This window comes from Gopherus evgoodei, chromosome 5, assembly GCF_007399415.2.
Source record: "Gopherus evgoodei ecotype Sinaloan lineage chromosome 5, rGopEvg1_v1.p, whole genome shotgun sequence".
Taxonomy (NCBI): Eukaryota; Metazoa; Chordata; order Testudines; family Testudinidae; genus Gopherus; species Gopherus evgoodei.
The window spans coordinates 104,896,482-104,921,942 of record NC_044326.1 but is presented as its reverse complement, the minus strand read 5'-3'; the positions used below and the strand labels follow the sequence as shown (position 1 = coordinate 104,921,942).

The 25,461-nt window shown below is 41.0% G+C and overlaps 1 protein-coding gene and 4 non-coding genes across 5 annotated transcripts in view; 4 read left to right on the top strand and 1 right to left on the bottom strand.

Annotated features, from left to right (window-relative positions):
• On the top strand, positions 1–131 carry LOC115652998. Its single transcript, XR_004000814.1, has one exon. It is a non-coding gene; the product is annotated as a small nucleolar RNA SNORA24 (small nucleolar RNA).
• A 552-nt stretch (positions 132–683) lies between these two features.
• LOC115652996 lies at positions 684–814 on the top strand. The gene has a single exon (XR_004000813.1). It is a non-coding gene; the product is annotated as a small nucleolar RNA SNORA24 (small nucleolar RNA).
• A 487-nt stretch (positions 815–1,301) lies between these two features.
• Positions 1,302–1,432, top strand: LOC115652995. The gene has a single exon (XR_004000812.1). It is a non-coding gene; the product is annotated as a small nucleolar RNA SNORA24 (small nucleolar RNA).
• Positions 1,433–1,984: 552 nt separating this feature from the next.
• Positions 1,985–2,115, top strand: LOC115652994. The gene has a single exon (XR_004000811.1). It is a non-coding gene; the product is annotated as a small nucleolar RNA SNORA24 (small nucleolar RNA).
• Positions 2,116–3,915: 1,800 nt separating this feature from the next.
• Positions 3,916–25,461, bottom strand: part of PRSS12 (serine protease 12) — a 66,139-nt gene continuing 44,593 nt past the window's right edge. Inside the window, 6 exon segments of the mRNA XM_030564310.1 lie at positions 3,916–10,573; positions 13,051–13,164; positions 13,167–13,268; positions 13,271–13,304; positions 13,306–13,330; positions 22,081–22,203. Coding sequence (XP_030420170.1) covers positions 10,266–10,573; positions 13,051–13,164; positions 13,167–13,268; positions 13,271–13,304; positions 13,306–13,330; positions 22,081–22,203 — 706 coding nt within the window. The 3' untranslated portion in view covers positions 3,916–10,265.

Genomic DNA, 25,461 nt, shown 5'->3' with positions numbered 1-25,461 from the left:
GTCCATGAATCCCTGGGACCTGTCTCCTGTGGCAGCCTCCCTTCCTAGCCATGGAAGAGCAGCATCTTGCTTTTTGGCAAAGCTTTCACTATCTAATTGGTGAGAGTATCTGACTGGAGCAAGTAACACGTGTGTCATGTCCAGCCTGGGCAGTAATGTGCCTGACTGCTGGAGCCCAACGGTCCTCACTCTTTCTTCTCTGTGCTCTTTTCCAGGGACTTTGCAAACTTGAGACTCAGAGTAGCCATCTGTTGCCAGGTACGTGCTCTGGCACCGTCCGCCTCCGCGCTTTCCCGCCTGCTGCGGCCAGAGGCAATGGGGGAGGGGACCGCCACCGCCTTTCCGGTAATGTAGTTAATTGTGTCCCTGCAGGTGGAGACCGGACCGCAGTGGAGCCGCTGCTGGTGGGAGCGGGATGCAGCAGGTAGGAGTCATCACGCGGGAGGAGGGAGGGATTGAATTCCGGGGCCCGCACCACACTATCCACTCCCGTCTCCTCCGAGGGGTCGGGAGCAAGTCAGGCCCTGCGGCCGCTGCTCTGGCACCGGCTGCCTCCGCGCTCTCCTGCCTGCCGTCAGCAGCAGGAGTGTCGAGTCCGTGTGGCGGCTGGAACCTGCCCTGAGCCTAGTCCCGGCCCAACGTGTGCATAGGGTGGGATCGTCTCAGTGTCGCCGTTAGGATCAGTCCATGAATCCCTGGGACCTGTCTCCTGTGGCAGCCTCCCTTCCTAGCCATGGAAGAGCAGCATCTTGCTTTTTGGCAAAGCTTTCACTATCTAATTGGTGAGAGTATCTGACTGGAGCAAGTAACACGTGTGTCATGTCCATCCTTGGCAGTAATGTGCCTGACTGCTGGAGCCCAGCAGTCCTCACTCTTTCTTCTCTGTGCTCTTTTCCAGGGACTTTGCAGACTTGAGACTCAGAGCAGCCATCTGTTGCCAGGTACGTGCTCTGGCACCGGCTGCCTCCGTGCTCTCCTGCCTGCCGCGGCCAGAGGCGATGGGGGAGGGGACTGCCACCGCCTTTCCGGTAATGTGGCTCATTGTGTCCCTGCAGGTGGGGACCGGACTGCAGTGGAGCCGCAGCCGGTGGGAGCGGGATGCAGCAGGTAGGAGCCGTCACGCGGGAGGAGGGAGGGATTGAGTTCCGGGGCCCGCACCGCACTATCCACTTCCGTTTCCTCCGAGGGGTCGGGAGCAAGTCAGGCCCTGCGGCCGCTGCTCTGGCACCGGCCGCCTCCACGCTCTCCCGCCTGCCGCGTGTGCGTAGGGTGGGATCGTCTCAGTGTCGTCGTTAGGATCAGTCCATGAATCCCTGGGACCTGTCTCCTGTGGCAGCCTCCCTTCCTAGCCATGGAAGAGCAGCATCTTGCTTTTTGGCAAAGCTTTCACTATCTAATTGGTGAGAGTATCTGACTGGAGCAAGTAACACGTGTGTCATGTCCAGCCTGGGCAGTAATGTGCCTGACTGCTGGAGCCCAACGGTCCTCACTCTTTCTTCTCTGTGCTCTTTTCCAGGGACTTTGCAAACTTGAGACTCAGAGTAGCCATCTGTTGCCAGGTACGTGCTCTGGCACCGTCCGCCTCCGCGCTTTCCCGCCTGCTGCGGCCAGAGGCAATGGGGGAGGGGACCGCCACCGCCTTTCCGGTAATGTAGTTAATTGTGTCCCTGCAGGTGGAGACCGGACCGCAGTGGAGCCGCTGCTGGTGGGAGCGGGATGCAGCAGGTAGGAGTCATCACGCGGGAGGAGGGAGGGATTGAATTCCGGGGCCCGCACCACACTATCCACTCCCGTCTCCTCCGAGGGGTCGGGAGCAAGTCAGGCCCTGCGGCCGCTGCTCTGGCACCGGCTGCCTCCGCGCTCTCCTGCCTGCCGTCAGCAGCAGGAGTGTCGAGTCCGTGTGGCGGCTGGAACCTGCCCTGAGCCTAGTCCCGGCCCAACGTGTGCATAGGGTGGGATCGTCTCAGTGTCGCCGTTAGGATCAGTCCATGAATCCCTGGGACCTGTCTCCTGTGGCAGCCTCCCTTCCTAGCCATGGAAGAGCAGTATCTTGCTTTTTGGCAAAGCTTTCATTATCTAATTGGTGAAAGTATCTGACTGGAGCAAGTAACACGTGTGTCATGTCCATCCTTGGCAGTAATGTGCCTGACTGCTGGAGCCCAGCAGTCCTCACTCTTTCTTCTCTGTGCTCTTTTCCAGGGACTTTGCAGACTTGAGACTCAGAGCAGCCACCTGTTCCAGGTACGTGCTTTGCTTTAAATCTGGGCTCCAGGCTGAGATGAAGTCTTGTAATAATTTAAAAACAAAAACAAATAAACCTGCTTGATCTGGGGTTAAGGCTGAAACTGATTTGCCCAGTGTTGTGGCTGGTATTAAAACAACTGGGTTAGACTTAACTGTTCCACGGTGTGGTGGTTTGGAATGTGTATCCTAGTCAAGTGCAGGCTGAAACAAAAATCTGAACCATGATAAAATAAATAATTTGGAGTAGAAGTCAATAAAAACTGAGGAAATTAAAAGCTAAGTCTATATAAAAATTGTTTGATAAGATTGCATTTAGCTATTAATGTTCATCGTGTCTTTCTTACTCAAAAGAATAGCCTTGTTCACGTTTTAGTTAGTTATATTTTAGCCATTTCCTGTCACTTCAGTGGGAGCCTAAATATGCTGCTTTTTTTGTATGTGTTTTGACTTATTGGATGTTTCTTCTATGTATTACAAATAAACATCTATGTGATTAAAAAGGCTACTGTGTGTGGTTTTTTTTTTCAGACTGATTAATACAGGTGACCTGAAACTTGGGAGACTTTTAGAAACATCCCCAAATTTTATTGCTTCAGGACTACTTTTAATACTTGAATCTGGCTGGCACAACAAAACATCTTAACAAAATCCAGTAGTGCAAAATTACTTATCTTGCTGGATTGACTAGAAAGTAACTGTATTTATCTAATTTGATTGTAAGCTTCAAAATTGCCTGTAAGTATGCCATAGGATGTAGTGATAGTCTTTTAATCTTTGTTGTTGGAAGCACTTTCAATTACTTCAGACTCTGTTTTTTGCAGGACAAACATTCCTAAGTTGTGAGGACTTTGAAGAAGGTGTAGTAAACAACACAGCCAGACTTGTAGAAACTTGAAGTAAAACAAGTTTGCTCAAGGGCCATTTAAAATAAATCAACCCTTTTGGCTGCTGATTGGAAGGAGAGCCAGCAGGGAAAATTGTACTATTTGCTTTGGAAAGTGGTGCAACATAACCCAACCCAAGAAAGGCTGCAGCCAGCCAGCAAATGAGCAAGTGTTAAAAGACCTGTCTAATAAATGCTAAAATCTGGTTTGGATGTGGGTAGTGAAAATTGGAGTTTTTTGGATGAGTCCTAAAAACTTGAGATGCCCTTTGGTTCATGAAGACTGTGCTTTTAAAAGTGTCTTTTAATAGTTCTGCATACAGCCTCCTGGAAGCTGCAGTGCATTGCCTTTAGACTTCCATGCCAGCTGACTTGATGCAGCAGTGTGGCTGGCAGTCCAGCAACTAAGAGGGTTGCTAGCACAAAAGCAGAAGAGTTTCTAAAGCTCCTGCTGCAAAAATCATTTTTTCTTCATCTCCCTTCCTCCCCCTGTATAAATATGTATATACAGATGTGTAATTTCTTTCTCCTGCAAAAAACTAATTATAAAAGTATGACTTAATTTTACAACACCCCCAAATTCTTGTTGAATTGATTCCGCTGACTATTTATAATCCAAATATTGGACAAATAACTTGAGAGCATGTGCTACATTTGTTAAAGAAGTGAAATTAGAAAGAACAAGTGAAACTGTCACTCTTCAGAACAGCCACAATTCTTGTCTCAGAAATTAATAGTCCTTTCTAACTCTAGCAGGAGAACCACACCACTACAGATATTTAAAGTATTACATTCACAAAAGTACTAGGCCATTTGAAGAAAATACACTGATTACACAACTTCCTGTATATTCTTATTGCACGTGTCATACTTCCTTTTTTAGAGCTACTGCCATGTAGGGCCATATCTACACAAGGAGTGCTATGTCAGTATAGATACGCCAGTATACAGTTTATACTGGCAAAAGCATAGTTTTGGTGCTGTCTGTCTAGTGGGGACTTGAGCCAGCACAACTGTGTTCTCAGATCATACTGGATCACCCCACACTGTTGTAGCTATGATGTAGTAAAAGTTTATAGTGTAAACTTGACCTAATGCAGCTCATTGGTGCAGGATACTTCCAGAAAACTGAATGTGCCAATGCCTGCCAAGGTTATTTTGAAACTTTACAGAATGACATAAGTCATGAAGAACATGGTATGTTGTGGTTAAACAGACTTCTATGAGAATTTCTGAACAGTAGTTGAGCACCATTCCAGGCCGATAGTAGGTATTAAACAACTGAAGGAGAATACTTAGCTGCTTGTAGTTTTTCATACATGTGAAACACATCAAAGGATAACTAATATTAAGCTCTTAAATAGTCAAGTATTTCTCTCTTAGATTTCAAGGAGGTTCACCTAGATAATTCAGGAAATGGGTTTTGTCATTATTAATGCGTTGTTAAGTCTTTAGATGTAATGAGCTACAATTTTCCGTTTTTAAATCCCCATAACAGGAGGAGAGTTTTACATATGTCTTTTGAGGAAGGGAAACAATGTGCCTTTTACTGAAAGGCATTCTTTTGAATATCTGCATTCAAACTAAAGCTTTCCCAACAGATAACTGAAAAGCTTGGTTGAGCAGATATCACTGTATTGAAATGTTCTCCAGTAGTTACTTTTAAAAAGCAGAACACACCAAATTATTGGTTATTAAACTTCTATTTTTTTAAAGCTTTGCCAAAGGCCATTTAAGTATGCTCGGTAAAGTAGCTCATTTGTCATATAAATGCTAGTGGTCCTTCAGTTACTCCTCACTTTGTGTTTGAGCAATGCACTAACATCTCATGAAGAAAACAAGCTTTAAACATGAGTGTCTGTAACTGTTAATTTGCTACTTTAATTTTAAATTTAGTAGAAGGGTGGTTAAGTTTGTTTGGAATCCTAATCATGAGTTTTGAACTCAGTTTTTCACAATCAGTTTAAAAATACATAACTATGCTAGGTCAAATAGAATGCTCTCCAACTAAGCAAATCCCTTAAAAGCATTTGTTCTTCCATCTGGGAATAAATGTTCTTAAAGCACAGCTATTGTACTTAAGCAGAACAAATGATAGTGTTAAAATAAATGCAGTTTATCTAGGTTGGAGCTGGGACTGTACACCCAAACTGGTAAATTTAAAATGGTTAATGGGTAGAATGCCTCATTTTCAGTAACTACTTTGGATAGTCATGGGGGGTGCTGCTGAGGGAAGTGCATACGCTACTTCTTCCTATGGGTATTTCTTCCAAACTTTAATTACACCCAAGTGATTACAGGTCACAAAGTTTACCAAAGTGTTATGTCACTGTCCTTGGTAAACTGAAACCATGTGAATGCATAATTGAGGAGGGGTCAGCTTTCAGAAATCTGGGAAATGTTGACTCAAAGCGTGTTTACTAGAGTACATCAAAGTAAAATAACTTTTGTAGCTGTAGTTCTCACTAGCAAAACCAGTGATGGAAACTAGGATACATATATTTCTTTCAGGGGTTTGTTACTAATCTCATCCGCTGTGATAAAATGCCCCAAGTCTTGTCTGTGGCTTCCACCATTGCTTATGCTAATGATGCATTATTATTCCACTTCATAGCCATAGAGACAAGGTTCTCATATTTTTAACTCAAGAGTTAAAAATGGTTAGACCAAAAGTGTGGAAAACATTGGAGAATATATTGTAGTTAGCAATCCTGCATTGGCAGAGGTATTTATCTCGAGTCTGTATTGTTTCTTAATTTCTATCAATATATCAAGACTTGTTTAGCTGGTTCATTTTAGATTCCAGAAGAAAATTCCACTCAGTGGTTATTCCCTAAAGGAAAACTTGTCTGGATATGAAAGGCTTTGGAGACAACTGATTCACAAAATTCTTCAAAGTACACTTTTCCACCTATTAAAATTCATACCATTGTAAACTGATTAAATATAGTGTGACACACTTCCTGTATTAAAGTTTGCACATGAATTATTCACTGGATTATATATGTTGACTTTAACCTGTGAAGAAGGGTTCCAACAAATGTGGCAGCTTTTATTATACCAGTTCACACTATACAGGTTCACTGAAAAAAGATATAGTATAACGTAAGACAACTCCATTTACTTTAGATAATAAAAAAGGCATGTTATCTGGATAAAAGTTTTAGTGCAACATTTTAAAATCTAGTTCAGCGGTTCTCAAACTAGCAACCCAAGGATCCCCGTTTTGATATAAAAAATTTTGCCGACCCCCAAACCTGCTGCTCACCCCCAAGCCCTGCCCCCATTTCACCCTTTTCCCGAAGCCCCACCGCTGCTCCTTCTCTTCCTTCTCCTAAGTGCGTGCCATCCCTGCTCCTTCAGCTTTTTCCCACTGTCTCCTGCAGTCAGCATGCAGGAGGTGCTGGGAGGGAGGGGGAAGAGTTGATCAGGGCCCATAGATCCCCTGCAGTACCCTCACACAGCCCCAGGGGTATGTGGAATTGCTGATCTAGTTAATTACCGAAGTCAAGCTTCTCATGAAAAGAGCCCAGTAAGCAAAAAACTAATGGACTGCTAGGAAATCTAAACAGATACTACTCTGCTACATGATGATTTTTCTTAAATTCTCCAAATCTGATCCTTGGTGATTCAGGTTCTGAAAATCAGACAATTCCACATCCCCACTCCTAACACCTTTCTTTCCTAGCTTATTGTGCTGTATAGTCTCTACTTCACTACAAAATTCTCAAATCAATGCACTATGTATGGCAAGGGTTCTATGATACAGATTTTTTTTGTTAAATTTTCTTCTCCTTCATTCAGTAGATTCACTTTAGTTATTTTAAACAAAAAAGATTTGTGTATATAAGCAATGAACGTTAACTTTTAGATTGCATCAGCTGATTGTTTCACATAATAGTTGGCTCTCCAGATGTTGAACTCAATATATTTATTTGCATTTGTTTTATGTTATCCAAATAGTGCAAAATCACAGAAAGTTGTACCAATACTGTATAAAAGCACCTGATTATACTAATATAGCACCAATTCCAACAAGATGTTTAAATTGGGTATGGCCCTTTAAAACATTAATTGCCATTAAATTAAGGGCCAAGTCTGAATAAGAATTACATCACATATAGGGAGTCTACAATATTGCCACAACTCTTTTGCATGCTAACGAAGGTAATTGGGTAACAGTAATAGAACTGGACGTGTACATGACATACAGACATGAGTGTAACACACAGTTACAAATCTATCATACATTACTACAAGCATTGCATTTTGTGCACACAAGGCCACAACACATTGTCACAACTGGAATTCCCAGGATAGGGAAGGGAAACACATACCATTAAATACTGGTTACTTGTCACAATATTGTACAATCATAATATGGTGACACAGAACTGCCACATTTTCACACTTTTGAATGTTCCTTGGCCCACAAAGGTTTCATTACATCTTTTAAAAAGTGATCGTTTGTCAAAGATGTCATGAACAAAGAAAATATTTGTGTATAACAGTTTAGAATGCCCTTAATGTGCATCCCATTTATCCTAGAAATAGCACAAGTTTCGTGTTTGTGTATCTTGAATAATTTTGGGACCACTAACAAAGAAGGTTAGTATAACAATGTTATAACGTAGTGACTGTTTCTTACGGACTAATAAATAATTTTGTGTAATTAATACTTGTATTGCCACATCAATAAGGGTTGCATTTTTCACTGAAATACTTTTTATAGTGTTTAATCATGGGTTTCTATAGTCTTGAGAATAGTAGAGAATCAGCCGAGGAAACGAATGCTTTTTGGGAGGTACAGGTCTATGAAAACTGGCTATTTTGTTATTTTTTAGTCATACATTTTGAAAAGAAAAATCTTAGAATTTGAAAGGACTAACCTGCAGTCATACAGCTTTAGGCTCTAATTTTTTTTCTCATGTCATAAATTTAATGTGAACAAGCTGATTAGGAATTGGATGAAATATCTGCAAGGAAATATGTTGCAGGTATTGGTATTATGTAGCTGCCAGACTGGACCTACAGTGGGTGTGCATGAATGGATTCTGAATGTGTCCGCTCTTGAGCAGTTTTGCCTGTGCAGTTTTCATTATTGCCATTGCATCAGCCAGGAGAGTAAGTGAATTGAAAGCCCTTGTGGCTGACTCACTTTTTTATTACTTCTTTTCATAAGAACAAGATAGTTGTCAGTGGATTAAACAATGTACTGCTGAGTTCTACACATTGGCAAAAGTTCCTATGCCTGCTGCAATCCAGCTACATTTCATTACAGCTGTGGCTACTTCCTTTGTCTTAGGCAGGTGCCAGATGCTGAAATCTTGCAAAGCTGCAACATGGACTTAGGTGTATACTTTCACCTAGCACTATGCTCTGGACTTGGCTTCTAGCCTGGATGCCAGATTTGGCAAGGCAGCGCCTCAGCCTATTCAACTAGGAATCTGTCCCTGCCCCCATGTTAGTTTCAGCACTGCTTATCGGTCTATCCCTTAAGTGAGAATATGCAGAACCACTCAAAGAAATGAAGGTTACTTACTTGTATTTGGAGTTCTTCAAGATGGGTCTGCATATTCATGCCTCCTACCTTCCCTTCTCTGACAGAGTCATTGTTATTCTGTCTCTTGCTTTGCAGTGGAAGGAACTGAGGTGGTGAGGGCATTCCACCCCTTATAGCCTCGCTCACAGTGCGTTGTGATGCTGATGGGAAGGGTGGGGGATACAAGAGCACCCTGGCTCAGTGGTTCCCAACATTTTCTTTGCCAGGGCACCCCTCGAGCTTCAGGGGCTCTTCCCCCCCCAACTGGTGGCTACAGCGGGGAAGGGGAGGGACAGAGAAGCCAATCCCTTGCTCACACAGAGGAGGGACATTGAGCTCTGATTGGTTGCTCCATCCCTGGAGGAGGCTGGGCAGCGAGGGAGACAGCCAGCTAGAAGGTGGCTTTCCCCCAGGTCCTCACATGTACTTTTTCAAAAATTCCGTGGCACATTTGTTTGAGGATGGTGGCATATCAGTGTGCTCTGGCACACCAGCTGGGAAACACTGCTCTAGCTTACACTGTTGGAACAGGTGTTTGCTATAAGGCACCAAAGGCAGTGAGTACCTATAAGTGTGGAGTACCTTTAAGTGTGAATATGCAGACCCATCTCAAAGAACTATTATAGGTAAGTAACCTTCATTTTTATTCAAGGAAAATTTTTGGATTATCCTATCTCCTTTAGGCAAGTGCTTTTGGTGCATCCACAGTTGTTAGTGGATGTCAGGATAGGACAATATAATTCCCATCAAAAATAACGTCTTTTTTGGCATTTCTTTAAATGAAGATATTCTGTTTCTGAAATTCAAATATACTCCTATCTCCCCCGCCCCCTTTTATTTTTTAATCTGGCACCTGTGGGTGTACAGGGCACATTATTTGCCAGAATTTTACTCTACCCCACTGCATTGACCAGTTGTTCTTGGACATTGTGCATTATTTAGAGAGTGGGGGGGACGCTAATCTGTGTGGACATTTGTTCTGAAGAATTGGGTTTTAATTATTGGCAGGTCTTGCAATCAATCTGCTCTACTGAAGGGTGTAGACCTACTGTGTTACTAAGAATGATCCAGGGACAAATGTGACCTGTGCATGCAAAGCCTGTGCTGTGCTTATACCTGAAACATACATGAGAATAGAAAGACAATGCCTTTTTTAAGATTAGAGGAGTTCTAAGTGGGGCAACCATCAAACTAAGTAGGTTAGTCTGGAAGTGAGGATTATAAGTAATTCTCGGAGGAAGCTGAAGCATAAATGCCAGTGCAGTCTTCCTGTGGGGCATAACTATATATTGAACTCTGAAATTGTCCCAATCCAATATTGGAGTAAAATATTGGCCCCTTTTCCCCTCCAATCTTATGTATATTGCATTTTCCCATGCAAATATAAACTTTTGCTCAACATGAGGGAAATTGCACATTAATCTAACTGTACAAATAGTGTGAATATGCATCCTTGATTCAACAAAAATAAAAACATGCAAAACAGAAGAATGTGTCCATTTCCTACCCAGTGTGGGCCCAGCTGTGCATTGGCTGTGCTGTTCAAGCTGCCTCATCTAACTCAGAAACTTCCTTTTACTGTTTGAGCCGGGATGATCACAGTTTGGTCACACTTTTTATCCAGGGTACAAAGGAAGAGACTTTGGTGTAGACACCTGGAGAGTCTTTGATTCCACAGCCGTAACCCCAGGAAGTCACCCCATAGACAACCCAACTTTCCCCTGGACGTTCACATATGAGTGGTCCACCACTGTCTCCCTGACAACTGTCCACATGTTTCTGTTCTTGGAGGTTTCCAGCACAGAGCATCCTCCCTGTGAACCTTCTCTTATAACGCTCTTCACAACGTCTCTTAGGAAGTAGGGAGATGGCAGCTTGTTGTAATGTTCTTGAATAGGCTCTTCCTGCAAAGAAAGACCAAATAACACGCATTAAGATATTTATGATCACCAAATCAGGTATGATTTCACTGAATTTACTAATGTGGCTTAAATATTGCTATACAATGTTACAACATTAAGTAAAAGTGAAAAGGATGCATACCTCAACTCCCTCAATAGACTGCAAATTGTAAGTAAGACATTTGGTTTAGCAGTACTTGTATCACAGATACTTCACAAGACAGGATTTTTTTTGTTATATTTTAGGTAATTGATTCTACAAAAATATAAGCTATAATACTTAAATGTAGTGGTTTAATGGCTATGGGGCTGCTAGGTGTTAAAATATCAAATGAGTTCATGCTTTCAGTCTGGTTCCTAGTAACAGTTGGCCAACTATGAATCTGCTCTTACAAAAAATTACCATCACTATGTGATAGTCTCTCTGAGAAATTAAAGTCAATGAGTCCATTCTACCCTGTTCTCCCAAGAAATGATTCCTGAAGGTTAGAATTGAGAGACATGGTAGAGAAGTTAGCACTGCTACTGCATAAATAGACTCCAGAGTTGTCAGTCTAGCACAGGGGTCAGCAACCTCTGGCACACGGTAAGCACCCTGGTGGGCCGGGCCAGTTTGTTTACCTGCCGCGTCCACAGGCAGGTAAACAAACTAGCCCACTCGGTCGATCATGGCTCCCACTGGCTGTGGTTCGCCACTCCAGGCCAGTGGAGGCTGCGGGAAGTTGCGCGGGCCAAGGGATGTGCTGGCTACAGCTTCCAGCCACCCCCATTGGCCTGGAACGGTGAACCATGGCTAGTGGGAGCCGCGATTGGCCGAACCTACAGAAGCGGCAGGTAAACAAACTGGCCTGGCCTGCCAGGGTGCTTACCCTGGCGAGCTGCATGCCAGAGGTTGCCGACCCCTGATCAAGCACCTTTCATAAACAAAAGTTCTTAATTAAACTTAATTAAAAGTTCTGTCTCAAATCTCAATGTTGTTTCAACACATTTTCAGTCTCCTTTTGTCAAAACAAAATATGGTCTCTAGTAAAGTTCGTTTAGAAAGAACTACATTGTTGTGTAGGATGAACATTTTTTAATGTTTAGTGCAGTAAGTAGTGGCAAATCTTCAAATTCAACTAACTTCAAAGATTTATTTTATGTAAATATATATACGTGGGAGAATTTTTGGAATACCCCAAATGGTTATTTCACTTTAAAAGTAGAGGTCCAAGCAAGATTCCATATTTTAAGTCATTTGAATATTTTTTTCTGTAACACATCATAAAACTCATCTCGTGCCTCATGATTCTCCCTCAGTTGAAAAAAGTGACAAAAGCAGCATTTTTTGTTTTTTAAAAAAATCCTTAATTATCTTTGTATAACAACTTGATTGCAGAGAACATTTAAAATCGCAGTAAATGTTGCAGTGATGTAATTTATTGCATTTAAAGTAAGTTTTGAAGTAGCTAATATTTCCATTTAAAATAGAAATTCTAATCTAAGTGGTACTACTTCAGAGCTGTTATACAGTGAATTAAATAAACGCTAAGAGGTGTATTTTTTGGGCAAAACATACAGTACTTGAAACCTTTCTTCCAGTTTTTAGTTCTCCGTATTTTCAGTATGCTCTCATAGATATCTGCGCATACATGCACACAGATTAATGAATGTAAAAAGAAAGAACTGATATTTAACCACATTTTCTTGCCAGTTTTAATGAGTCAGAAGACTAAAAGATAAGAAGTTGTCTTCTTTTTTGCACTGTCATGAACCCAATAAAACATAAAAGTAAAACAGGGTTATTAATTTACAAAGGAACAGAGCCTTCTGGAGAAGAAACTCCTATCCACACTCAATAAAGTAACAGGACCTGCTAGTTATCCAAAATCTGACTGTAGAAGTGTTTTACCATCCCCTGCATCTTTAGTAGGATTTTCTTTCATCCAAATCTAGCTGTTGAAATTTGGGATTTGGAAAATGGCAGTGGCAGCAATAGAGGAGAAAGAAAGTGTGCTGGATTCTGCATTACACATGTGCTGTGGCCATTTTTCATTTGACATCCTGGTGTCATTTAAATAAATTAGTATAAGCATTTTCTGGTCCTCATTAATAAGCCTGAATTTGGCAGAGGTGGTATTGTGTTTTTAAAGATTGTGAATGTGATTTTGATGGGAGGCTGTAGGAGTGAGTGGATGATTTAACAGTACCATTTATGTAATTAATCCTGCAGTCTGGGAGAGTGAAGAGACAACGTTATAAGCACAAACTAAATTAAAAGAAACTAGTGCTTTTATTCCTCTATAATGATGGAGGGTAGGATGGGGAGAACAAACAAAAGCTTTTATCCTATTTTAAAATGAGGGAACCTGGTATGGTTATTCCACCGTGAATATTAGAAATAGTAAATTGAACAATTGATTGTTTAAGAGTAGTCCAAATCTTTATTGTGGGTGAGGGCAGAGGAAATTTGGGTGTATTTAATATGCAAATCCTCTTACCTGTGTCACCCCACCCAGTGATATAACAGTTGGGGGCAGTTTTCTGTGGCCTCTCTCGCCTCAGTGGCAAACATGCAGGTAAGACATGGGTGCTGAATCTGGCACACTGTTCTCTGGTCCCTGCAACCTCACTAGTGCAATATCATAGTCGTTGCTGTCAGGCCTGTATTCTTTGTGCAGCATGATCTGTTGGACTCCAATTTTCTGCTCATACTCCCAGGAACCAGTGTGTGATAATCTCCAACTCGTACAGATATAGTTCCTAGTGTTGTTGCCATACCTGAGAATGAGATCAGGGCTCATATCACACAAATTCACAACCTAAATAGACAAACAACTGTGACCAAAGCGTCTCTTTACTAATCATATAGATGACACCACCAAAGTAGTTTTATTAGTGGTAAACCCAATTATCTCTACTACTAGCAGTAATATGCCCAAAGGCTTGTGATGGGATATTAGATGGGGTGGGAGCTGAATTCTTTCCTGGGTGTCTGGCTGGTGAGTCTTGCCCACATGTTCAGGTTTAGCTGATCACCATATTTGGGGTCAGGAAGGAATTTTCCTTCAGGGCAGATTGGCAGAAGCCCTGGGGGGGTTTCGCCTTCCTCTGCAGCGTGGAGCACGGGTCACTTGCTGGAAGATTCTCTGCACCTTGAAGTCTTTAAACCATGATTTTAGGACTTCAGTGGCTCAGACACAGGTTTGATACAGGAGTGGGTAGGTGAGATTCTGTGGCCCATGTTGTGCAGGAGGTCAGACTAGAGATCATAATGGTCCCTTCTGACCTTAAAGTCTATGAGTCTATAACTGAATATCTGTTATAATTAGAGCTGGGCAGGAAAAGATTTTCTTGTCCTGCAAAAAACTTTTGAGATTTCAAATATTTTCCTGTTCCTGTAACAAACTTTTCAAAATATTTTGATTGATGGAGAGAATATCTACCCAAGATAGCTGGTGATTAAGGGGACACAGCTAGAATGTGAGAAACCTAGGGTCAAGTCCCTGCTCTAAATAAGGCAGGGCAGGGACTTGAATTTATGTCTCCCACATCCCAGATGTGTAACCTAATTACCAGGTCATCAGCTATACTGGGATCTCTTTCTCTGGTTTTGAGCAGAAATTCAATCCTGGACCTGAGAAACTTTCCTGACGCAAGTTTAGTCAAACTAATCCGTTCCCAGGAAAAGTTGCAACAGATCAGCATTTTCTGATGAAAAAAATAATTTAATAAAAAATTTCCTGACCAGCTCTAATTCTAAATTCAGGCTTCTTTCCTGGCCTTCCCCTATAAAATGACATGTTATAGGGTCAAATTCTACAGGCCTCATTCAGTTCTTACTCCAGAAAAGCTTGTATGCTTGTGAATTCAAGGGGAATTTAACCTGGGTAAAAACTTAGTCCCGCAGGATATGGCCCAATATATTTATTTATTACGTTTTTAACTAAGCAGGAAGAATTATTTAAAATTGCAACAATATAATATGAGGTATTTTCTACATTTTATGTGAAGGTTGCTTATAATACTGGAGAAATGAAGTAATGAGTGTTGAACACAAAAGTCTTTTACAGAAAACCTCCTTAACAATACTAATATTGTTCTTTCTTTGAAATACTCTTATCCACTTCCTTTGTGGCTGGAAATTACAATACAAAGAAATTCAGTTGACCCATAATAGTTGAAGATTACAGAGATGTAAAAAACTGATCTTGTATTTACATAGATCTTTCTTAAAATACTATAGAAAAACTAACCTGTGAGTCTGCATGTTCAGAACATACTATTCATGAAGCTTAATAATCTCATCCCTGAAAAATAAACTAATGAAGAATTTTCCCCTCTTTTTTTCCAGCTTGGATTTATTAGGTTTATTGGAAAGATATTTAACAAAACGTCTTGGGGGTATCTTTTTAGCAATACCCAACTTACTATTTAGACAACAAAGCATCAATCTGTTGATATCTTATCAGTGGATCCATTTTCATTAGGGAGTGTCCTTGGAGAATTCTGAGTATTAATGCTGATGCCAAAAATCATCAGCAACAGTAGGAATGCATCCCTTCAACTAAAGGAAGGGAAAAAATAGTACTCCCTTTATTGGTGTCTTATTTCAGTATATTCAGAGGCTTTGGGTCCTCTCCACCATGTTTGAGTGTTTCCTGATCTTATTTCTAAGGCCCTCACCAGAGAATGAAAATTTTAAAATAAGTTTCTAAATCTTCACTGTTAACACCTCATGGTTTCTCCAGTAATAAAGGTGCTATTGACCTATTTGCCTGTTCTGTCCTGTTCAAATAAACGACAAAATTCCCACTGACTTCAGTGGGAGCAGGATTGGGCCCAGATATCCTATTTACTCTGATATTGCTTCGAAGGAGATTTTCCACAATAACAAAGTCCATCAGGCCACAACTGGTTTCTGGAGCATGATACATCATCTGAACTATGACATCAGTGGCGAAGTCCAAAATTCTGCATCAAAGCAGAGCTGTCAAAATCCCCGACAATCTGCTGCCTGTCAGTAATGCTAACCATTTCCTGCTCTGAGAGTCCCACCAAGAATCCCACTCTTCCATGTCTGGATCACCAGATACTTTATTTAGACAGGACAAGGCTATTGACTGCACTGAGTCACTACATACAGCATGTGAGTTAATGGTTAGTCCTCAGGTGTGCTGATTCAGATTTCTGGGTTACTATGGTCTTTATTTCAATGCCTTATACACTAAGTAAAAGCAGTTAGAGTGACAATTAAGTTTTAAAGCAGTAGGCCTAATTGGTCTTTTAAAACCTTTACACTCTAATTTTATTATATCACTGATATGTAGTTCTACACTGGTCTCAGATAGCACTGATATCTCTTCCTGCGTCTCCTTTTTACTGCAACTGTTAACTATTACGTGTATCATGTGTACCAACACGATAAGGTACTAGGTTGAGAATCAGGAGACCTGAGTTCTCACTGTTGCCCCTCCTATGTGAGCCTGGGCAAGTCTATTTCTGTGCCTTATTTTCCCCATCTGTTTTACTCTCTTTCATAAAGCACTTTGAGATCACAGAGTATAGTTGAATTTTTATATATGCTGCTACAATAGGTTAATTGTGTTAAATAGCAGAGTCCCTGCCTCACATAGCTTCATGTTCTGTCTGTTTTCTGATATTATTCACAATTCTTGACTTGTATAACAAACATAAACAATTTTTTGGTACATCTTGGCTATTGCTGTGTCTCTAGAACCTGAGAGTGGTTATGGGGTTTGTTTGCTTTTTTTGTTTGTTAGTTTGCTAATGCTGCCAGGGAAGTTGTTAGAAACTGTTGTTATATACAAATATGTTAAATGAGCTCCAAAAATGGACTAAGGTGGTAAATTTCATAGGTTGTATGCAATATTTTCAGCAATATTTCTTGAAATCTATAGCGCTTGAAGTGCTCCTAAATATTCATATAAGCATGTGCTTTATTAGTGAACAATACTAGTAATGCCTGTAAATACGGAAAATTTAGCAATGTAATGAATCTGTTTCCTTGTTTAAATCATGGTATGCCTAGCTCTGCATGAAGGTGCAGAAGTAATTCAGTAAGCACATGAGTAGTCTTTGCTGCCTGATCACTATAAGAATCATAGGATAATAGGCTGCAGAAGTAATGATGGTACCTTCTGGAGAGTGACTTAAGGATTTCTGTATCAGTTGCAGGGTTAAACTCAGTAAAAGGCTATCAGATGTGGCATTACCAATCAAGGTCTCTTTAAGTCAATCAGAGCCATGTTCATTTTAGAAGAAAATGGCTTGAGGCTGAGTGCTAGTATATGACACCCATAGTAATGAGACTTCTTGGAGGCTTTTCACACTCTGTTTATAAGGCTTTGATTTTGTTCCCACTTGAAGTTGATGGAAAACACTCCACAGTGATGTACATTGCAACTGGAACACTATCAAAGTCAAACTCCATTTCATCTTTCTTACTTCTCATCTGTGAAAATTATCATAACAGGAATAAACATACCTGTTCAGAAACATTTTTACACGCTGACAAAGAAATAGCTCCGCAGTTAGCCCTATGTAGCTCACAAAGCTGGACAAGGTCAAGGTAGTTGAATGGTTAAGGCTGCACAGTTTGAGCACAGTCTCCCTCACTCTTACAGAGATTATTTACAGAACAGATGTAATGCTTGGAATGTAAAGAGTGTCCTGACACTGGAATGGATTAGGTTGCCAGCCAAATACTTTCCTCCAGTGTCACCCTCTCCAGTGGGCGAGCTTACATACTCGCAGGATAACAGTTTGGCTGATGTTACCAACATATTGACCAACTTTTTTAAATTTTCATTGAAGAAACTAAGAATCTAGAAAGGAAACTGATACAGAATTTCTCCTTTGTAACACTAAATGGCTCTTTAAGTGTGGTCTAATATAAGAGATGATTATATGTTCACTTAAATGCAACCACAACCTACAAAATGGAATATATATTATTTTCTTTTGACCTCTCACTTGTTTTCTCTGCTCAGATTTCTTAACTTTATGACTATATATAAACATTTGGTTGACTCTCACTCTGGAAACCAAATCACGCAGTATGTGCGCCTAATCAATTTAGGAAAAGATGCCTTTCCTTTGCCACTTACGCACGCTAGATAGTCCACTAATTTTAACTGCTGATCTCATTGCCATTAATAGCTCTCTATTCCCAATGGAAGCCTATAAACAGCCACATACTGCCACAGATAATCCTTGATAAAAGTTAGAAAACATATTTAAGTGATTTTATTAGTATATGTCTAAATGTCCCTATGGTATTAGGATAGAAAGATGCAAAGTCACTAGCATTAAAAGTAATATCCGCCACTTGCGTAGTGTATCAGTCAGAGGCATACAAATTTTAGGTGTACTTTTGTCTGCTTGAATGAAACCCTTGAATAGTTGCCCATGTATACTGGTAATTGTTTGGGAAAATGCTCATTTTTACACAAACAGATGTTTGTCCACCCATGCACCCATTTTGTATATTCAAATAAGGGTTTTGTGCATACAAATGAGTGCAACTATATACTTTTCAGATGTATTTTCAGTGACCTAATGGAAATTTAACCTAATTTCAAATGGTGAGAGGCACCTCTTATCTTGTATAATCTGGATTTTTTAAAATTAAAAGGTTAAAGTTGCATTTCAGTAGATATAGATTTGTCCACAACATTATAGTGTACAAATTTGAGTTTGTGCCCTAATGTTTGTCACTGAATTCAACATTTTAAATCTGCTGGAGGTCAGAATAGTGCTAAATATCTGACACCAGCTATATGACTTAATGTCAGATATCAGACTGCTTCCTTCTTCCTTCAGTACAGGTTTAATAAGAACCTCATTTTAAAAAAATATTTTAAAAAGTTTCTTCTGGTTGCTAAACCAGTACTACCGCAGAAGGAAAGTAGTTTATGATCTCTGATATTGGACTCTATACTGCCAGTTGAGTCCAGCTGGTACACATTTAGCAGGAGAAACTTGCTTATCTCTTTGTCCTCTTTCCCCTGCCTATTGAAGGTCGTCTTCCTCACATAACAAGAGGAACTGCATTCCCTTAGTTTGAGCACTGCTTGCTTCTTGTGTATGGATCTTGTTAATTTTTAGCAATATGGTGAAAAACATGAGATTCAAGAAGGCTGATTTGAAAAACAAACTGTAATTTCCAATAAAATGTAACAGGGTAAGAAAGGCATCTTCTCATACCAAATGCACAGAAGTGTGAATTAGCTACAGTGCTGCTAAACCAGGGCTAAATGAGCTGTCTGAATACTGATTTACCCTACTCCAGTGCACAGGCATTCACACAAGTCCTGTATAGACTGCTCAGAATTGACTTTGATCTGTTGACAATGATCTTTTGTTCTTTCCAATGACTCTGAATGTAATTACGCATTCTGCCAAATTTAAACATTGCACAAGGGCCAATACAAAAAAGAGACAGACTTCTCTAACAGATAGAGGAAGACCTGGTTCTATTCTCAACTTTGCCATTAATTTTCAGTGTGACACCGGGCATTGAGCTGCTCTGGGCCTCAGTATCCCCATCTGTAAAATGAGATTAATATTAACTTCCCAGAGGCATAGGGAAATTTACTTCATTAATGTTTAAAAGCACTTGGAGATCCTTATTTCTTTTCATTAACAGCATTAGATTTATTTCTGCTAGTTAAGCACTGCTCTGTGTTGGAACATCTTGGCACACAGGGAGTGAATCCATTGCTATATCTCTTAAAGGGATTTGATGTATTCCATTTGAGTGCTGGTCAGCTCCTCCAGCTTGTGAACATGTGTACTGGGGCACTGGGGGTGGTATATGGTCCTAATCTCCTCTCCTGCTTCTGCTGTAGTGGTTTGTGCCATAGAGGGTGCATGAGGGAGCACCTGAGATACGAGGCCAGAGGCTGTAATTGTGCCCACACGCTGGATATTCCACCTCTTACATGCACAAGAAACATCTGGCCACAGTCTTGTCCTGTTTAGCAACAGTATATCTTATAAGGAGGTAAAAACATCTCTCCTTCCTAGTACATTGCAGAGAGGTGGGGACTAGTGACACTACATTTAAACAGATAAACACTTGACTACTTGCATTAGGCACAAAGAAATTTGGGAATAGATTTGTGCTTATTGCCCAAAAAGGCCCAGATTCCCAGGCTTGGCTGAACTGCACTTGGCACAGAACTCAGAGAGAGGGGCAAAAGCAGCTTAAAATGACCTGGCATGCACACAATCCTGTTTGGCCCCTGACACAAACTGAAAGCAGCCACAGGACTATTCTAACTGATGCCTGCTTTTAACAGCCCCCAAGAGGCAGCTATGCTGAACAGGGATACCAGAGCACAGGCTACTCTGGCCATACGCTCTCCGGTCCCCTAGCATTCTCCAACATGTCCACTGTGCTGGAGAAGGGAAATAGTGAGTGACATAGGTGTGGCTATTCTGACTATATCAGGCAGGGATTTCCCTTATGCCTTTTTAGTCAGCTTTATTATCCCCCTTTTACTGTAAAGACTGAGGCTTTATGCATCAGAGACCAAGAGTTTGGCCCCAAACCTGCTTGCATTTGCTCAGTAAAATATGCAATAAGCACAGAAGTATTCAGTAACAACTTTGAGGCACAATTAAGTCAGTGCACAACTACAGTTATGTGCATTAGGTGATAGGAACTCTGGAGAGTGGAGGATCAGGGAGCCACAATTGGCTTGCGCCTGTCTTCCGCCTTCTCTGCTGTGCATTAGTGGGATGCTGATGGGGTAAAGAATCTGCCCCCATGTGTCCAAAATGTGAAATATACAAATTACTATTAGACAAGATTTCAATAACAGGAGAGAAGGAGAGAGAGTGCTTTGTTTTCAAGCCTTAAATAAAATGCTCCATCAAAAGTCTTTCTAAAATACTGTACTAACCTTCATCCTTAGTTATTACCATGGGACTCATGAACAGGCATGAAAAGGCCAGTTTATAGTTATTTTAATGACAGAAACCCAAGACTTTGCACTTTCATTTTCTACAACAAAAACAGCTTGAATCTCAGTGGAAAGAGTCCGCGATTTAATGAACAAAGTCTGGCCATTAAGGCTTGAACAGTTACCAGGAAGAGTCCCACATGACTGTTGGAAACCTGAAAATGAAAGATGTTGAGCAGCTGCCTCTAAAAAAGGTACCAATTTCCATTCATTTTAATGAAAGCAATCTCCTGCCTCTTTTCTAGTGGGAAGTGAGGAAAGAGAAAGGGCCAAAGTTGAAGTTAAATTGCTCCCAGCCACACTTAGGCAAATTTTAGCCAACTTCCTTATAATTATTTTGAAGTTATTCTATATATCTTTCCCAGTCATTGCTGAAAGATGTTGGTCTCAAAATGAAGCTTTCTCCACTGCTGTTTATTATATCTGTTTATTATACCTCCTTGCTATTTAAATCAGTACTTGTGACATTGCAGCAACTTCAGTGGCAATGAACTGTGATGTTACAAATATTGGATTGGGCTGCCAAAAGAAACTGAGCAGGATGATCATAAAAAAGAAAAAACGTATACAAAAAGCAAAAATGGGAGAATAAATACAGAAAAGTTAGATGACAGTTTAATGGAGTGGTGAAATAGAACAGGCCAATTCAGAGATGATTTGTAAGGGAGCTTTAGTCACCCATCAAGTGGTAAGTGGGTGGAAGGGAGCTGAAGGTGGTGTAACATACTGTACAGTAGGCTGAATGGCCGGAAGAAGGTGCAAGTTACAGCAGCTAAGAGCCTCTTAGACTCACTCCTGTATTTGGCTGAAGGTGTTTTAAAGTTTCCCTGAGTGTGCTGGGGGAATCCTTAGATGGCTACAAAATACTTAATTCTTGCACACTGAGAAACCACAGAGTAAGGCAGTTGTCAGCCTGAAGGAATAAGAAAAACTAGTTAGATCCAGACATGGCAAGGTGCAAATTTACTTTTCCCTTAGATTCCACAAAAGACGAAGAATGTTTTGATCAAAGAGAGGGTCTTTCAGATCAGCTCAACTAGTCTGTAAAACATTACCGGAAAACTGTCACTTAAGTTTCGTAGCTGACTGTGCCTTAACAAACAGAACATCAAAATACAACACAGGATCTATGTACTTGTTTGCTTGGTTATTCTCTCCTCAACTTGCAAAGTTAACAGAGACCTGTACACTGTGGCGTTCTGAGGGGCCAGGTCCCTTAGGTGATTATGCTAAAGAAGTCTGAGGCTTTCTCTATAAAGGTTTTCTCTGGAAATGGTGAAACTCTGAACATAAATCTGTTGAGTGATTAATGCAATCTGTGTAATGCTAGAATGTGGGAGTAAGAATAGTTTTAACATATGAGTTAATACAGAACTTTTTTTTTTTTTTTAAACAGACGTCTTAGTTTCTTTGGGAACAATTTTCAATATACTGGTGGCAAGATTGGAGTTTTGCCTCTGTATCATTCCCACTGGCCTCACAAAGGTAGCAATGCAGTGGTACTGGAAATGTATCCCATTGTTAATCATTCAGTACTACCTCTTAAAACAGTGTGCTGCAGTGAGCACCCAGCAGCTGCTGATGAGTGTGGCGCCACATAAGAGTCTTCCATCACCATGAGATGATTTCAGTCGGAGGGCAACCTGCCAGGGCCAGCCGCCCCTAAAGAGAGAATAAATCAGTCGTGTCTTTTAGTATACTAAGCAAAATGGAAGAGTAAAGGTAACTGGCAAGCTGTCTTGAGTGTAGACCCACCATTGCTACATTGGTTTAAATAACTTAAGACACATTATTTACTGAGTAACAATTGGGAGTCCATTTATCATGTTAGTATAGCATTCAAAATACCATTCAACGCCCCTCAAGGTTAGTTTACAGACTGCTTGGACATCAAATGCTCTCAGCACTTCATCCCACTATGGATCAGTTTAATCGTCCCTTCTCAGAATACATCCTTCATGCCAAAACATACGATCTGTGTCCCCCACCAATATTATCCAAGTGAGAGAAGAGGTAAAGCAGTTCTAATAGTTACCATATAAAAATATGCAACTGTGAGGAGAAGGCTACCACGCCAAAAATCTGGGAATGGAGGGTGGGAAGAGTTCCATGAAAAACTCCCAATCTGCTTTTCTGTTCCCATTAATGCTAACTGCTCCATCTGCCCTTGACTGGATGTAAACAAATCTTCAACGGGATTAAGGGAGAAGCAGAAAACAACAAGAAATACATAACTTAGCCTCATCTCATCTCTCCACATGTGATTATCTATTCAAGATAAATCCAAACAATTTAGCAGATCAAGGATACATATTCGCAACCCTTTAAAGATGGAATTGATAGTGGGATCACAAGATTCAGTTCTTACATCTTCCTGTAGAAGGACAGAACTAGCAAGAAGGGAAGAGAGAGAACAGCAGCCAGAATATAAGTAGCAGCTAGTTTAATTTTAACCAATATCCATTTGAATAGGAATACTACAACACAGGAACTGACAAACAGGATCAGAGCAGTTATCCATCTAGTCCAGTGTCTGACACTAGCAAGTACCAGATGCTTCAGAGGAAAGCAGGGTAATCTGCCCTTCACATAGGTCTCATCCTGGTCTCTAATAGTTAAAAATTGACTTAAGACCTGAAGCATGAGGTTTGATATCCCTTTCAAAATTTTATTAATTATGATTAAGGCTACGAGTTAGTCATGGGTATTTTAGTAAAAGTCATGGACAGGTCATGGGAAACAACCAAAAAGTCCCTGTCCAGGACTTTTAAGTGACCTGTCCATGATTGTTACTAAAAATACCTCTAATTAAATCTTATCTGCTATGGAGGGGGATGCTGCTGCTCCAGGGGCTAGGGGGGCAGCCAAGGGCCCTGCTGTTGCTCCAGAGGCAGGAGCAGCTGGGGGCTCTGCCACCGCCACTCTGGGCTGGTGGGTGGCCGGGGGATGACCCGTGGCCCCACCACTGCTCCTCTGGGCTGGGGGGCGGCCCATAGCCCCACAACCACTGCTCCAGACCAAAGGTGGCCTCTGGCCCACCACTGCTGCTGCTCCTCCAGACGGGAAAGCCCGGGGTGTCGCTGCTGCTCCTGGACCGCTGCTCCGGGGTACCACCCAGGACCAGTTGCCTGGGGCCGCCAGGTCAACCACACCAGCTGCTGCAGCAGTCACCAAAGTCCTGGAAAGTCATGGAATCCATGGCTTCCGTGACCTCTCTGAAAGACTCGCAGCCTTAGTTATGATGATTCTGGATATCTTGACATCCATATAATATCCAGTCCCTTTTTGAATCTGGTTAAATATTTTGCCTCAATGATTTCCTGTAGCACCAAGTGCCACAATCTAATAACACATTGTGTGAAAAAGTATTTCCCTTTTATTGGTTTTGAATTCCCACCTTTTAATTTCATACTCTGTCCCCTTGTTCTTGTGGTAGAAGTTCCTGATATACTTTCTCTATACCATTCATTATTTTTTATGTTTATCCCCCTTTCTTTGTCTCCTTTCTAACGTACACAATACCAGTCTTTTCAATCTCTCTGCATATGTCAGTTTTTTCCTGGATCATTTTTGTCACTGTTCTCTGAAACCCTCTCCTGATCTGCAGTAGCCTTTTGGAGGTGGGGTGACTAATAGTGTGCACGGTATTCTAAAGAGAACACGCCATATTTTTATATGAAGGCTTTATAATATTCTTTGTATCCACATCACATTCTTATACCTTATTCCTGTATCCATAAGATATTATGAATAGTCTTTGTGGTTGTCATAATTCACGAATATTAAGAAACAAGTCAATCTGTACTTGCAGTTACACAAGTGTGGGTGTGTGAACATATGGAAGCATGTTATATACCAATATGGCCAAGAATCAACTACCAGTTAATGAAAGTCTTATTTCTATGCTATATCATCATCAACAAAGTATATTTTACTTGAGAAAACATGTTTTTAATGTGTTAATAATACCCAACCTCCTTTCATGCTATTTAGGATTTTACAGTTCTCTTAAATGTATAGCAAACCCACAAATCCATCTATATTGTTCACAGCTATTGTTCTGGATTTGCTTCTCAGGAGAAACTGAAATGGCTCTTTTTCCAATGTACCCAAAAGTGAAATGCAATATCTGACCACCAAGTTTGGTAAATACCAAAAAGATTTTTTTTGATCTGGTCCTCAGATTTGCTTTGAATGTGTTCCTGCTCCCTGTGTGTGTGCTTTCTGGGAATATTCTAGTGAACAAATTCACCGGCAGGAATGTTAACTCAAACAACAAAATTTAAGTGCATATTACAAAGTATTCACAAAAATCAAATTTTGAATTCAGAATCCTAAGATTGCCCACTGGAAATCTGTCTGTAAGAGTTCCGCATAGTCGATCAAGAAATTGAAATATGAAATGTGATTTGTGTGTCCAACCAATTACTCAAATTTGAATATCGCATATGCACATCAAATGGCTCGCGAAGACACTAGAAATAAAAAACCATCCCCTATTCCCCACATGAGGGCTGTACAGGAAGGACCGTAGGCAGAATGGCTTCATGGAATGTCTGCATAATTACTGTGTGTTACAGGGTGCCTCTACACTGCATCCTTCTTACTACACTAGCACAGGTATGAATACCAGAGTAGATGGTGAGGCATGGCTTAAGTAAGTAGAGGAAAGACACACATGAAGGATGTGGGTATGTATCCAAGTACATACCCTCCATAGCTCTCTGCTTCCCCAAACTGTGCTTCCCATCTACACTGCTTCCCCACTACTGGAGCCTTTCACCACCGCAGTAAAAGACTGTGGCTACCAGGAAAAGCTCCGGCAGGAAAGAGAGGCTCAGGCAGTTCCTTCTGCTGGAGCTCTTCTCTGCCACAGAGGAACAGTCTGGCTGGTCCCCACTGCTGGAGCTTTTTGCAGGG